The 12,767-nt window shown below is 47.7% G+C and overlaps 1 protein-coding gene across 1 annotated transcript in view; it reads right to left on the bottom strand.

The window, feature by feature from the left end:
- LOC100931600 (SCO-spondin) overlaps nucleotides 1-12,767 on the bottom strand; it is an 82,372-nt gene that overhangs the window by 18,644 nt on the left and 50,961 nt on the right. Inside the window, exons 69-83 of the mRNA XM_031940235.1 lie at nucleotides 11,528-11,697; nucleotides 10,417-10,463; nucleotides 9,763-9,954; nucleotides 9,439-9,609; nucleotides 9,012-9,212; nucleotides 8,639-8,735; nucleotides 8,306-8,505; nucleotides 7,672-7,838; nucleotides 3,140-3,300; nucleotides 2,659-2,879; nucleotides 2,387-2,428; nucleotides 2,050-2,205; nucleotides 1,334-1,543; nucleotides 810-977; nucleotides 65-232 (exon numbers count right to left, since the gene is read on the bottom strand). Coding sequence (XP_031796095.1) covers nucleotides 65-232; nucleotides 810-977; nucleotides 1,334-1,543; nucleotides 2,050-2,205; nucleotides 2,387-2,428; nucleotides 2,659-2,879; nucleotides 3,140-3,300; nucleotides 7,672-7,838; nucleotides 8,306-8,505; nucleotides 8,639-8,735; nucleotides 9,012-9,212; nucleotides 9,439-9,609; nucleotides 9,763-9,954; nucleotides 10,417-10,463; nucleotides 11,528-11,697 — 2,371 coding nt within the window. The remainder of the gene's footprint in view (nucleotides 1-64; nucleotides 233-809; nucleotides 978-1,333; nucleotides 1,544-2,049; nucleotides 2,206-2,386; nucleotides 2,429-2,658; nucleotides 2,880-3,139; nucleotides 3,301-7,671; nucleotides 7,839-8,305; nucleotides 8,506-8,638; nucleotides 8,736-9,011; nucleotides 9,213-9,438; nucleotides 9,610-9,762; nucleotides 9,955-10,416; nucleotides 10,464-11,527; nucleotides 11,698-12,767) is intronic.

Below are 12,767 nucleotides of genomic sequence, written 5' to 3'. Positions count from 1 at the left end.
CCTCCCAAAGGGTGGAAGGCCGGCGCCGGGCGGGGGGGACGGGAGCCGTCTCACAGGCACATACCGTCCAGGCAGCGGCAGCCCCGCGCGCAGGTCTGACCATCGTGCGTCCCTGCCCCTGCGCGCGGGGTCTGGCCCTCTTGACACGCGATGCCTTCCTGGAGGTCCGAGCAGCGGCGTGGGCACCGGCTGGCGCAGGCTGAGATCTTCATGCCCGGAGGGCAGCCTTTCTCTGAAGAGGAGGACAGGCAGTCCCCGGTGAAGCTCCCGCCCCTCTCTCTCCCCAACACCCAGGGCGCGGACACCCAGAGATGCTTGTCGGGGCATGGGAAACCTCTCCTCTCCATCCCATACCCCACCTCATCCCGAGACTAAAAGCTCCTTGAGGGTAAGGATCTTGGGACTCAAACAAGCTAATAGAAGGGGACACTCTCGGCAAAGTAGAAATTGCTCTTAAAAGAATTTTTAGTAGTATTGACATTATGTTTAAGAATTTATTTTATTTTAAATAAATTATTAATAAATGACAATAAAATAAGTAAATTTTAAATATTTTATTTTTAATTATTAAATTGGATAATTATTAAAATTAGATATTTTAAATAATTTTACATTGAGGATCTCACAGCTAGTGTGGATCCAAGGTGTCACTCTCGCCCAAGTCTCCTTGACTTTAAGCCAGCTCTCTATCCACTATACCACACTGCCTAGCAACAATTTAATTATCGTTCATAATAATAATAGCATCTTTATGGTTTCCAAATGCTTCATATTCACTCTCTTACTTGAGTTGCTTATTGTCACCTTACCGCAAGGTTCGGGGTTGCAGAGGCGTACTTGATGTTGCTCTCCGGAACAGGGAGCACCCCCATTCTTGGGTGGGGGACGGGTGCAGCTCCGGCTCTTCAGCGAGCGACCCCCTCCACAGCTCCGGTCACACCAGGACCAGGGGCTCCAGTGGGACCAGCCGCCAGCCACTGTGTGAAGAAAAGAGCCCTTGAGGAGATGAAGGGAATCGGCTTTCACACAGTCAGAGGGTCATATCCATCCTGCAGCATCTCCGGATTGCCAAGAATTTCACCGGGCCATCCCTTGTTCTATGTAAGAAATTACTGGGCACGTGATAGCCAGCACTTGTCCTGGGGCAATGAAAATGAAGTCACTGTGTCACTGACTTCACAGGGAGCAAGGGGAAAGCCCAGGCTGGACATAAGCCAGGTTCTCTGACCCCTTACACTGCTCGGGAGACTCTACAAGTCCTCACGGTGCCCTCTCTATCTCGAACAGCATCCCCTTACTTGAGCATGCCCGCAAGTTGCAGAATCCCCCTTACCTGGGCATGCCCGCAGGTTGCAGAATCGGCGCTCTTGGTAGGCAGTGAGAATGTCAGGGCACCAATGCCCACCAGGCCCAGGGGGGGAGTAGGCCCGCAGGCGACGCTGCTGACCCACACCACAGCTCCGGGAGCAGGGTGTCCAAGGAGCCCACTCTGTCCAGGAGCAGTTCCCCCCAGGGCAGCCTGGGCCAGGGCACAACAGCGTGGCTGGGAGGGAGGGAGAGGACACAGATTAGGTCAGCTCTCTGGCTGGACCATTTCCCTATCTTCCAACAGCTTCTCGTCCCAAACAGGCTGGACCAGAATCCTAACCTTATATTTATTTGACACTATTGGTCCAGGCTCAAGGAAATTATAATCTCAAAAGGAGCTCTGATGCTGGCTTAACTGTTGATTTGTTGTTTTGTCTTGAGCAATTTAGCGCTATCGCTCTGGGTCTGTTTTCCCCTCTGTCAAATAAAGATAATTACCCATCTTCAGGGGCATTTGACAAGATAATATGTAGAGGGTGCTTTGAAGAGTATGTTGTACTTGAGTATAAATTGTTACTATTTATACTAAATTAATAATATGTTGTTATACTATATATAATATAATAAATTAATAATTAACATGGAGTTTGGAAGAGCCATCTGGTTTCCCATGTAGGTTGAGAGAAAAGGGTTAGTCAGGGCTCAGAGGCCTCTGCCTTAGGGGGAGACACCCAGGGTTACCTGTACACAGAGGTAAATTGCAAGGCCGCTCCTGGATGGCCTCCCCACTGGTGCAGTTGGCCAGGCAGTGGCGGCTCCGACCACGAAGGGCTGGCTGAGCTGGATCTGTGCAGCTCTGGGAGCAGGGGGACCAAGGGGACCATGTGCCCCAGCCGCCTGGCGGGGTAAGGGCCAGAAGGTCATTAGTCTGAGGAGGGAGATGGACCCCAGGGTCCTCCCTCAGGGAGGGGAAAGGTTTAAGGGCTCTCTCATTCCAGCAGAGAAGTGATGAGAAAGAGTACACAAAGAGATGGGGAGAAAGGATTATGGGGTCGGAGAACCAGGGACCAGGCCATACCTGGGAGAGCCGTCCCTGGAAATACTGTGGATTCTGCAGCTCCTGCGGGGAGAAGGAATATCAACACAGACAATGACAGAGGGTCATAGATAGAGACAGAGAGAGAAAGATAGAGAGAGAGAGAGAACAGAAAAGAAGCAAAGAAAAGGAAATTCAGAGATGGAGATACAGACCCATAAAGAAAAGCGGAGGTAAAGAACGAGTGGGACAGAGGAATTCCTGCTTCCCAATGGGCCTATCCACCTCCTTCTTCCTCCCCCCTGCCCTCTCACCAGGACAATCTGGGCTGAGACAGTATTCGAGGTCCTGGCGGGGCCCTTGGCAGTCCTGGCCACCATGAGCAGGTTTGGGGTGGGCACACTTCCGAGTGCGGGTGCGGGTACCCATTCCCCCACAGGAGCGAGAACAGGGCCCCCACGGACTCCAGGGAGTAAAGCCTCCACTCACAGGACAGTGCATGAGGATGCAGGCGAGCTGCCCATGGACACAAGAACTGGGGAGGAAGAAGAGAACACAGGAGATGGAAACAGAACGAGTGAGGAAGCCCAGCTGAGATAGTGGGCCTAAAGAGCAGGAAGAGAAGAGACCAGATAGTTTTAACATATTTTAATCCTTAGTCCCTTTAACCCCTCCCCTTCTCCTCTCCCTCAAGCCGTTCTTCAATTCTTCCACTTCTCCCATCTCTCACTTTCTATCCTTACTTCTCCTAAACTAGGTTTCCAGGATCTCCCTTTCACCCTCAGGCTATCTCACCAATTGCTGCAACCCATTCTGAGGGTCCAGCCAGAATCTAGCTCATCCCCAGGACCCAGATGCTGTCCAGTCTCCCCCACAGTGGGTAGAGGTGCCCTGGATTCTGGGCTGTGAGCTTCCAATTCCCAGAGCAGAGATACAGTCAGGACACATGGGCATTCCTAAGGAAATGGAGGAAGAGGAATAAAGTCAGCCTGGTTAGGAAACAAATAATAACAATAATAATAATTATTATTATTATAGCTAACATTTATATAACACCCACTATATGTCAAGTATTATATTAAGCACTTTACAAATATTATCTCATTTGATTCTCACACAATAATTCTGGGAGGTAAGCACTATTATTATCACCATTTTCAGTCAAAGAAACTGAGGCAGAGATTAAGTGACTGGCCCAAGATCACATAGCTATTAAAAGACTAAGATCACATTTGAAGCTAGGTTTGGGGGGGGGGGGGTTGGTTTTTTTTTTTTTTAACTCCAGACTCAGAACTCAATCCAGTGTACAACCTATCAGTCACTATGAATAAACATCTTCATTTCTTCAACCATTTCCCATTCAATATGATCTCAAAGTCAACACTGTGGAAAAGAATGGCAATTCCTAAAAAAAAAAAAAAAAATACACCTTCAAATTATCTTCAAAAGTAGAATTAATCAAATGGGAAAAGAGATACAAAAGCGAACTGAATCACTCATTAAAAACTAGAACAGAGCAAATGGAAGCTGATGACTCTATGAGACATCAAGAATGAAAAAATATGATCTCAAGGCCCCTCAGCAATCTGATTCACCTCTGAGGGACACTCTGCAGCTCATAATATCGTTCCTAAAAGTAGCTCCCATAACTCACACAATACCCTATTCTGACCAGGATAAAGAGCAGCAAGTTACTATTTCTCTAGTTTTAAACATGAGGCAGCTAGGTGGCTCAGTGAATAGAGCAATAGGCCTGAAATCAGGAAAACTCATCTTCCTGAAGTCAAATCCAACCTTAGACAATTACTGTGTGATCCTCGCCAAGTCATTTAATCCTGTTTGCCTCTGTTTCCTCATCTGTAAAATGAGCTGGAGAAGGAAATGGCAAACCTCTCCAGTATCTCTGTCAAGAAATACTAAATGGGATCATAAAGAGCTGGACATGACCAAAAATGAATCAATAACAACAACATAAAGTTCTGAATGTGCTGACTTTCAATTTAGGCAAAGACCACCTTAGTTTTGGGTGCTTGCTATAATACACTCTTGACTTGTATTGAGTTTGTGGTCCATCCCCTAAAATTTCCAAATTCTTTCCCAGGGAACTATCACCTAACCATGTCTCTCTTTTCTTATATTTTTGAAGTCAACTTTTTAAAGACTTCACCTTTATTCCTGCCAAGTTTCATTTTATTAGATTCATATTTTAGTCTGTTGTGAAATCTTTTGGTATTCTGACTATCATTTACCCTGTCAGTTCTCCCCAGGGGGTATGCAGGCAAATATTTAACAATTTCTGAGGGGGACAAAAAAACCTGCACACATAACATCATTTTGAGTTTAACTTGCATTATTGACATTTTCTCCATCACTTTCTCAAATCTAGAAATAAACAAAACAACAAATCAAGCCCCAATTTGTAGCATTTGCTGACTCCCAAGAAGAAAATGCTCATACTGAAAACCTAATAATCTGGCTCCAATTTACTCCTAGCTATCCTTTCTAATTTTTGTGTCATCTGCAAATTTAATAATCATAGCATCTATGTCTTTATTCAAATCATTGATTAAATATAAGCACCACTGGGCCAAAAACAGAAACAAACAAACAAACAAACAAAAAAAAAACCCAGAAACCAGAGTCACACCACTACAGACATCCTTCCAAGTTGAATAACTGAGTTATTCACCATTTTTATGGTGGTTTTTTATTTTGTTCAACAAAGATACTAGAATGGTTTTCCATTTCCTTCTTCAGCTCATTTTTTTAAATGAGGGAACTGAGGCAAGCAGAATTAAGTGACTTACCCAGGGTCAAACAGCCAGTAAGGCTGGATTTGAACTTAGGAAGAAGAGCTCTGGTCTTGATTCCAAACCCAGCATTCTACCCATTGTGCTACAGCTTCTTTGTTCTGAAGCTGGAGACCTGGATTTGAATCCCTACTCTATTATTTGCTGCCTGGATGATCTTGAGAAACACACTTGAAGAACTCTAGTTCTCAGTGCCCTCATTTGTAAAATATGAGAGTTCAGCTTCTGAAGTCCTGGCTCTAAGTGGCTCAGTAATTAGAGCACTAGGCTTGAAGTTAGGGAAATTTGAGTTCCAATCTAGCCTCTGATATTTAAAAGTGTGTGTGTCCCTGGACAAAAATCACTTAAACTCTGTTTGCCTCGGTTTCCTCAATTGTAAACTAGCACCTACCTCCCAAGGTTGTTGGGAGGATCAAATGGGATAATAATTGTAAAGAGTTTAGCACAATGCCTGACACATAATAAGTGTTTTTAAAATACTTATCTCCTTTCTTCCTGAAAAAGGATAAAAAGAGAATGTGTTGACCTGTCAACTCTAGTAGCTGGCCAGTTAGCACAGAATTAATCAAAGAACAAGAGGCAGAGTCTATGCTCAAATCAGGTAATAGAAAATAGAGGATAATAATAATAATTTTTTAAATAACAATTATGACTGGTTATAATTTTATAGAGTGCTTGAAGGTTTGTCAGGCAGTTCACAAAATGACTGGCATTTATGTAGCTTGGGAAAATTTCTCAAACCCTTTGCACATATTATCCCATTTGTTGTCTTGAATCCTCCCTTAGTTGACCAGGTACAATTGTTACCTGGTCCCTATGGGGCAGTTTGAAGTCAGAATGGACTCTTTGGGGTGCTGGCAAGAATGTGCCTTTTTCCTTGCATGGGTCAAGAATCAGGACAGTAAAAATACATTTCTATAGCAATTTCAAGTTTGACAAAATGTCTTCCTCAAAACAGGCCCTGTGGGCTGGGTGATACAAGTGCGTTTTTCTCTCTGTTTTACAGATGAGGAACCTGTGGCTCAGAAAGGTCATTTGTCTATGGTCACCCAGCTATCGAGCATCCAAACCCTGCACTCTCTCCATTACACACTAGCTCTTATAGCACCCAGCCAAGAAGATGGAGAAATGGCTACAGAGACAAAGAGGAAAAGAAAAACCTGCTTCTATATTGGCAAGCACCAGAGCAGAGCTAGGAACAAGAGAGTGTTCGGAAGCGAGGCATAAGGCTCTCTTAAACTTTTTGCACTCAAGCTTTGAGCCAGAGTTAAAGCTCTAATCAGCAAATCTACAATAAGCAGAAAGTGAACACAACTGCTCTGCAGAGAATCCCTTTTTCCTTCTCTTTTTTGTTTGTCTTCTATCTATTCTATATTTACTATCATTAAAATTTCTTAGAAGATCCTTAAGGAAGGAAGCATTTATTCAATGCCCATTATGGGCCAGATAGAAGGAAAGTAATGTTTAAGCACCATCCGCTGTGCTATGTGCTTTTATAAAGATTAAGTCATTTCATCTTCACATTATTTCCATTTTACAGATGAGAAAACTGAGGCAGGCAGAGATATAGTGGTTTTCTCAGAACCACACAGCTAGTATCTAAGGTCAAATCTGAACTCAAGTCTTACTGACTCCAAACCCATTATTCTATCCACTGAGCTGCCTTGCTGTGTCTAAGGGCTTATGGGACAGGTAGCAACATAAAGTGAGAAAAGTCTGGGATTCCTGGTGCTCCTGAGAGAGCACTGGATTCTGAATCAAAGGGCTGGGTTGTAAAATGGTAGTGCTAATACCTTCCTCTTTCTGAGTGTCAATTTCCTCATCAATCAATAAGCATTTAAGCACCTACTATGTGCTAAGTTCTGGGTCTACAAAAAGAGACATAAGACACCTGTGAAGTGAGGGGGAAAATCTTTAAAGATCACTTCTAGCCCTAAAGCAGGACTTCCCAAGGAATTTATGGATATATTTCGGGGGGGGGGGTCTTATTCCTGAACTGAGACAGAAAAATGAAAATTATATCTTTATTTTCACTAAACTTTAACTAAAATTTAACATTTTTTTTTCATCAGTTAGGGACATTATTCTGAGAAAAAAGTCAGAGGATTTACTACCTAATCAATGAATCCAGGACCAAAAAAAGATAAAGATTTCTCACTCAAAAGCACGCCAAATTAGCTCTAACACTGTGCTCCTGTGGGTCAGGGTTAAGATTTCCTGGGCAGAACTTGTGGTGTTGACTATGGACACTTAGAGAGGAATAGGCTCATTCCTAGTAAAGTGGAAGGGGGCCAGGGAAAGGGTGGGAGAAGAATTACTGGTCCCAGGATCTACAGGAAGTGGCAGGTCAGTGGGACTACCTAGGATGGCGGACAGTGTATCTGGGCATCTGCCACAAATGAAGGGCTAATAAACAAAGATACATCTTTAGACTCAGGCCATTTTGAAGGAGCCCACATCATAAGGGAAATACGTCCTGGAGACAAGATGATTCCCAGGGGAGAAATGAGCTCTGACCGGTAGGCAGGCTGAGCCATGATGAAAGGTTCCCGGTGGGCAGTGACAGCCCTCTTCACAGCCGTCTGAGAAACAGTCCACCTGCTGGGTGATGTGGGCGCAGGAGAAGGGGCAGCTGTCATCCGACTCACATTCCCGGAACAGCCTTCCAGCCGGGCAGCCCACCTCTGTGAGAAGACACCTGTCTCAGCGAGACCCTCTCGTCACCCACAGCCCCCAAAGCTCACCTGCCCGTTGTCAGCCTGGCTCAGGACCCACTTTAGTCTCCATCAGTATATTTAACTGATGCCCATTCATATTCCTAGCACAGGCTATGTGGCCCCTCTAGAACTTGGACAAAGCTTCTTAGCCCCCAGTAGGCAGTAAATGAATGCTTCTTTTCCCCTTTAGTCGCAGACAGACTACCTAGGGCAACACACCCCCTCCATTGGCTTTTGCCCCCACTGTTGGCTCTGAGCTTGTGCCAGGCTCCCTTCTTCTTCAATAGCTGCTGAGACCCAGTTTCTCAGTCTTTGCCCCAGCGGGGAAGTGTGAATCAGAGACTCGTCCCCGAAGCAGAAGGAAGAGATGAAAGACAGTGGCAGGCTAAGGCGGACCTGAGCACCACGGGACATGTGCAAGTGGGCAAACTCACCTCTGCAGACCTGGGTTTGGCAAATCCGGCTCTGGAGGGCAGGGCCCAGGCACGGGGGGCGAGCACAGCTCCGGGAGCGAAGCTGCTCTCCACCTCCACAGGACACGCTGCACGCTCCCCAAGGGCCCCACGGTGTCCATCCCCCGGGACCTGGGCAGCTGGGTGCTTCCTGGCACTGCAGTGTGCCCCCCACACAGGTGCTGGGGAGATATGGGAGAAGGGAGAATCCAGACTGAGTGACCCACGGCATCCCCACCAGCCAGCTCTCTGTCCTAGTCTGTACTTTCTCCAGGCCCCTGCCCTCCCTCTCAGCCTTCCCCCAAACGACCTCACCAATTGTCACAAGGACCCATGAGAGCCCCTCCAGACGCCAGACTCTCCCACGAGCTGGCCGGGGACCCCTCTGAGCGGCTTCTGTTCTCAGGGATGCCTGGGAAGAAAGGTTCGGATGTGTGATGTCCCAGATGATGAGGCTGCTGCCTCACCCTCCCCGTTCCCCTGAGTTCATTTATGTTTCCCCCCAGCCCTTTTGTCCAGTGGGGTTGCCCTCAGCCCCCTTGGCTCAGGGGAATAGAAACAAACATGGGATCCCAGGGGGAAATAAAGGCCTGGGAAGGACACGGGTCTGGAAGAAACACGCCCCACTTGCAGCCCTGGGTCGGAGCTCTGGTTGGGTGGGAAGGAGCAAGGTGAAGGAGAAACTGACCCATGGCTCTGGGCTGGTACTGGCAGCGGCAGTGAGCCTGAGGCACACAGAGCCCGTCTTGGAAGAGCTGGCCAGGCGGGCATCCACATGAGGGCTGGCAGTCCGACGGCTCAGAATGGCACCCATTCCCTGGGGACAGATCCTGGCAGGATCGGGGGCAGGGCTTCCCACAAGGGAGGAGTCCCTGCCCACCGCCACAGTCTGCAGGGGAAAGGTGAGCTTGCTGAGGAGGTGGCTCCTCCCAGCTTTCACCTTATACCTATATTTTTGGTCATATGCCATTTCTTGGAGATGTGGGACAAAAAGGCTGAAAACACTCAGATTTTAGAAAACAGAAGAACTGTCCTGAGAGAGTAAAGGTCATGGGTCAGAGAGAAAGTGGCAAAGAACAGAAATCGGGATGGGAGGTTTGCCCTCAGGACCTCACCTGTGCAATGGGTAGAATTGTCCTGGCAAGGCTGGCTCTCCCGGTACCTCCCAGGGCAGGGCCGGCCCCCCCTCTCTGCAGATGGATGGGAACACTCCCTGCTCCGAGACGATTCCCCGGTGCAAGCATTGCAAACAGACCACGGTCCCCATGGGCTCCAGCCGCCATCCACTGTGCCGGGGGGAACAGAGGTGTCCGTGTCAGGGGCACCAGCTTAGGCAGGGCACCTCCCGAGGGCATTATGGGCACTGTGGGTATCAAGGCCAGGGGCTCAGGTGGAAAGAACGGAGATCTGGGGCACCTGAGGGAGCCTCCCCAGCCTACCTGGACACCTGATGGGTCTGGGACAGGGCTCCCGTTGAAGCTGTGCGCCAGTCTCACCAGCCTCCCCTGGGCATGAAGCTCCTCCATGCTGAGGTGAGGGACAGGCACAGGTCCGGGAGCGGGCACGGTGCTCTCCCCCACATGGCGAGGTGCATGGGGTCCACTCGGACCAAGAGCACCAGCCTCCAGGGACTGTGAAGGAAAGAACAGGAGCAGAAGTTGGGAAACACTGCAGAGAGCCCCAGATGTGGAGTCAGAGGATGAGCTTCAGACGGGGCCCTACACCTTCCTGCCAGTGAGGCTGTGGGCCTGACCCTCTCTGGGCCCCAGTCATGCCCCCCTGGGCCATGCCGTCCCCAAGGCTTCTGTGGCAAGGACACCGGAGTGACTGCCCCTTCCTTCTCGGCAGATTAAAACAAGCAGAGCTTAAGTGACTTGCTCTGAGTCGCTCAGCTAACAAGTGACTGAGGCCGGATCTGCTCCCCATGTCGCCGAGCTGCCTTCAGTACACTCAAATGTCAATTGAATGACCTTTAAGACCCCTTCCAGCTCTAACTACTAGGAGATGGGCAGGGACAAGGCTCCCCCCATCTCCCTGGCCCGATGGTGGCACCCCTTCTTCCCTTATGGGTCCCCCCCAGACCCGGCACTCACCTGGGCAAGGCAGGTTAGTACAATTCAGCCTCCCTTCCATACAGGTGCTAAGTGAGAGAGGCAACATTCAGTCTCAAAGCCCTGACCAACACGTGAGGATCTGCCCCAGGGGATGGGAGGGGAGAGAGGGCCACAGTTCCTCCCCAAGGTGTCCCCCTGCCCCCATGCCTTCAGGCCCTCCAGAGGAAGGGACATCACCCCCACTGAGGCACTCTCCAGAGCACTGCTCAACCCCTTTGCTGCCCCACCTCCTCTCTCCCCCCATGGACAGGGAATCCTCCCGGGGCCCCATCCCCCCGTCCACTGGTTCCCAGTCCATTGCTGAATTCAATTTAGCTTAAATTTCCTCTGCTTAAATTCAGGAGTCTGAAAACCCAACAAATGGCCCCACCGTGTGGCTATCCCTAGAAATGGCACCTTCTCCTGGGTCAGAAAATGTGACATCCCCCCCTTCCCCATTTAAAAATACAAATAAATGCCTTATTCAGCTCATCCATTACTCACTGTGTGATCATGGGAAAATCACTCACCTCCTATAAATCTCAGGGTCGTCTTGTATCAAATGGGAATAATAACTGCAGGGGGTTGTTTGGAGATAAACTAGACATGGAAAGTCTTTCAAAGCATAGTTCTACCAAACCAGTTCTAATGGAACAGTAATGAACTGAACCAGCTACACCCAGGGAAAGAACTCTGGGAGATGACTATGAATCACTACATTGAATTCCCAATCCCTATATTTATGCCCACCTGCATTTTTGATTTCCTTCACAGGCTAATTGTACAATATTTCAGAGTCTGATTTTTTTTGTGCAGCAAAATAACTGTTTGGACATGTATACTTATATTGTATTTAATTTATACTTTAACATATTTAACATGTATTGGTCAATCTGCCATCTGGGGGAAGGAGAGGAAAAATTGGAACAAGAGGTTTGGCAATTGTCAAGGCTGAAAAATTACCCATGCATATATCTTGTAAATAAAAAGCTATAATAATAATAATAAAAAGCATAGTTCTACATGGAGCTAGTGTCCTGTGAGCTACTGGGAGATGGACTTGATGTTATCGTTACCCCACTTTCCTCCCTGCCCAGGCCCTGGTCCTCACCACTCGTTGCAGCCATCCGACCGTGGCACTATGGAGCCCAGTTGATGCCGCTTTCCTGTCAGCAGGTCAAGGCAGTCACAAAAGCTTGGATCTACGCAGGCAGTGCCATCTACGCTCAGCACCTGGCCCCAAGGGCAATAACAGCCTGGCTGGCAGCGCCACACACAGTGCTAGGGGCACAGGAGACGGAGGGGGCCGCGGGTCAGCAGGGGCACAGGGAGGGGAAAGGAAAGGGCAAAGACAGACACAAGTATGGGTAGGAGCTGGTCATAGAAATAGGTGGAGGACTTGTAGGTGATGCATGGGAGTGTGAGAAGAAGGAAGAAAAGCAGGAAGAAGAGAAAAGAGAATGAAAAAGAAAAGGGAAAAAAGTTTTTGGTAGGGGAGGGAGAAATCTGGACTTATGATTTCATAGTCTGGGGAATTCCCAATGTAGAAACTCCCTGTTCTAGTGCACATTGGATATGTACCTTGTATCCTTGAGAAGTAAGATGGCTCACTGGCTAAAGCACTGGATCTAAAGACCAGAATACCTAAATTCAAGCCCAGTCTCAGATACTAGCTGTGTGAATCTGGGCACATCATTTAAGCTCTGCCCTAATCTACTAGAGAAGGAAATGGCAAATGATTCCAGTATCTTTGCCAAAAACCCCCATGGTCTTATGGTCCACAGAATCACAAAGAATCAGACATGACTAAACCCAATCTCACAATCTTAGGAAGCTGTGTGGGACACTAAGAGATTGATTAAGTGACATGCACAAGGTCACCAAGACAGTATGTGTCAGGAGCAGGACCAAATCCAAGTTTTTCTGATTCTAAAACCTAAAGTATATTAATGCTATACTCCTATTTCATACACTGTAAGATATAATCAATGTGCTGGTTGGTTTTGTTAAGCTTTTTTTTTTCTTTTTAATATTTATTGAAAGAGAAGGTTCACAAGTCAAGAAGAGGGAGGGGGTATATTCAGAAATATTCAGAAAGGGGGAATATCAAAAGGCATCAGTAATTTGTTAAATAAAAAATAAATAAATTATGTTCTTTTGTAAAAGCCTAGTAGGAGAAAGATTCATTGAATTTCATTTTCAGATCTATATTCTCTCTCTCTCTCTCTCTTTTTCTTCCCTCCCCCCCCCCCCCTTCCCCCCCCCCCCCCCCCCCCCCTCCCTCCCCCCCCCCCCCCCCCCCCCCCCGCCACATCTTGAGAAAGTAAGGTCCTTATTCCAAACATGACAAA

This window comes from Sarcophilus harrisii, chromosome 5 (assembly GCF_902635505.1).
Source record: "Sarcophilus harrisii chromosome 5, mSarHar1.11, whole genome shotgun sequence".
NCBI lineage: Eukaryota > Metazoa > Chordata > Mammalia > Dasyuromorphia > Dasyuridae > Sarcophilus > Sarcophilus harrisii.
Note: the sequence above shows the minus strand (reverse complement) of the source record. Positions and strands in the feature narration are given on the sequence as shown.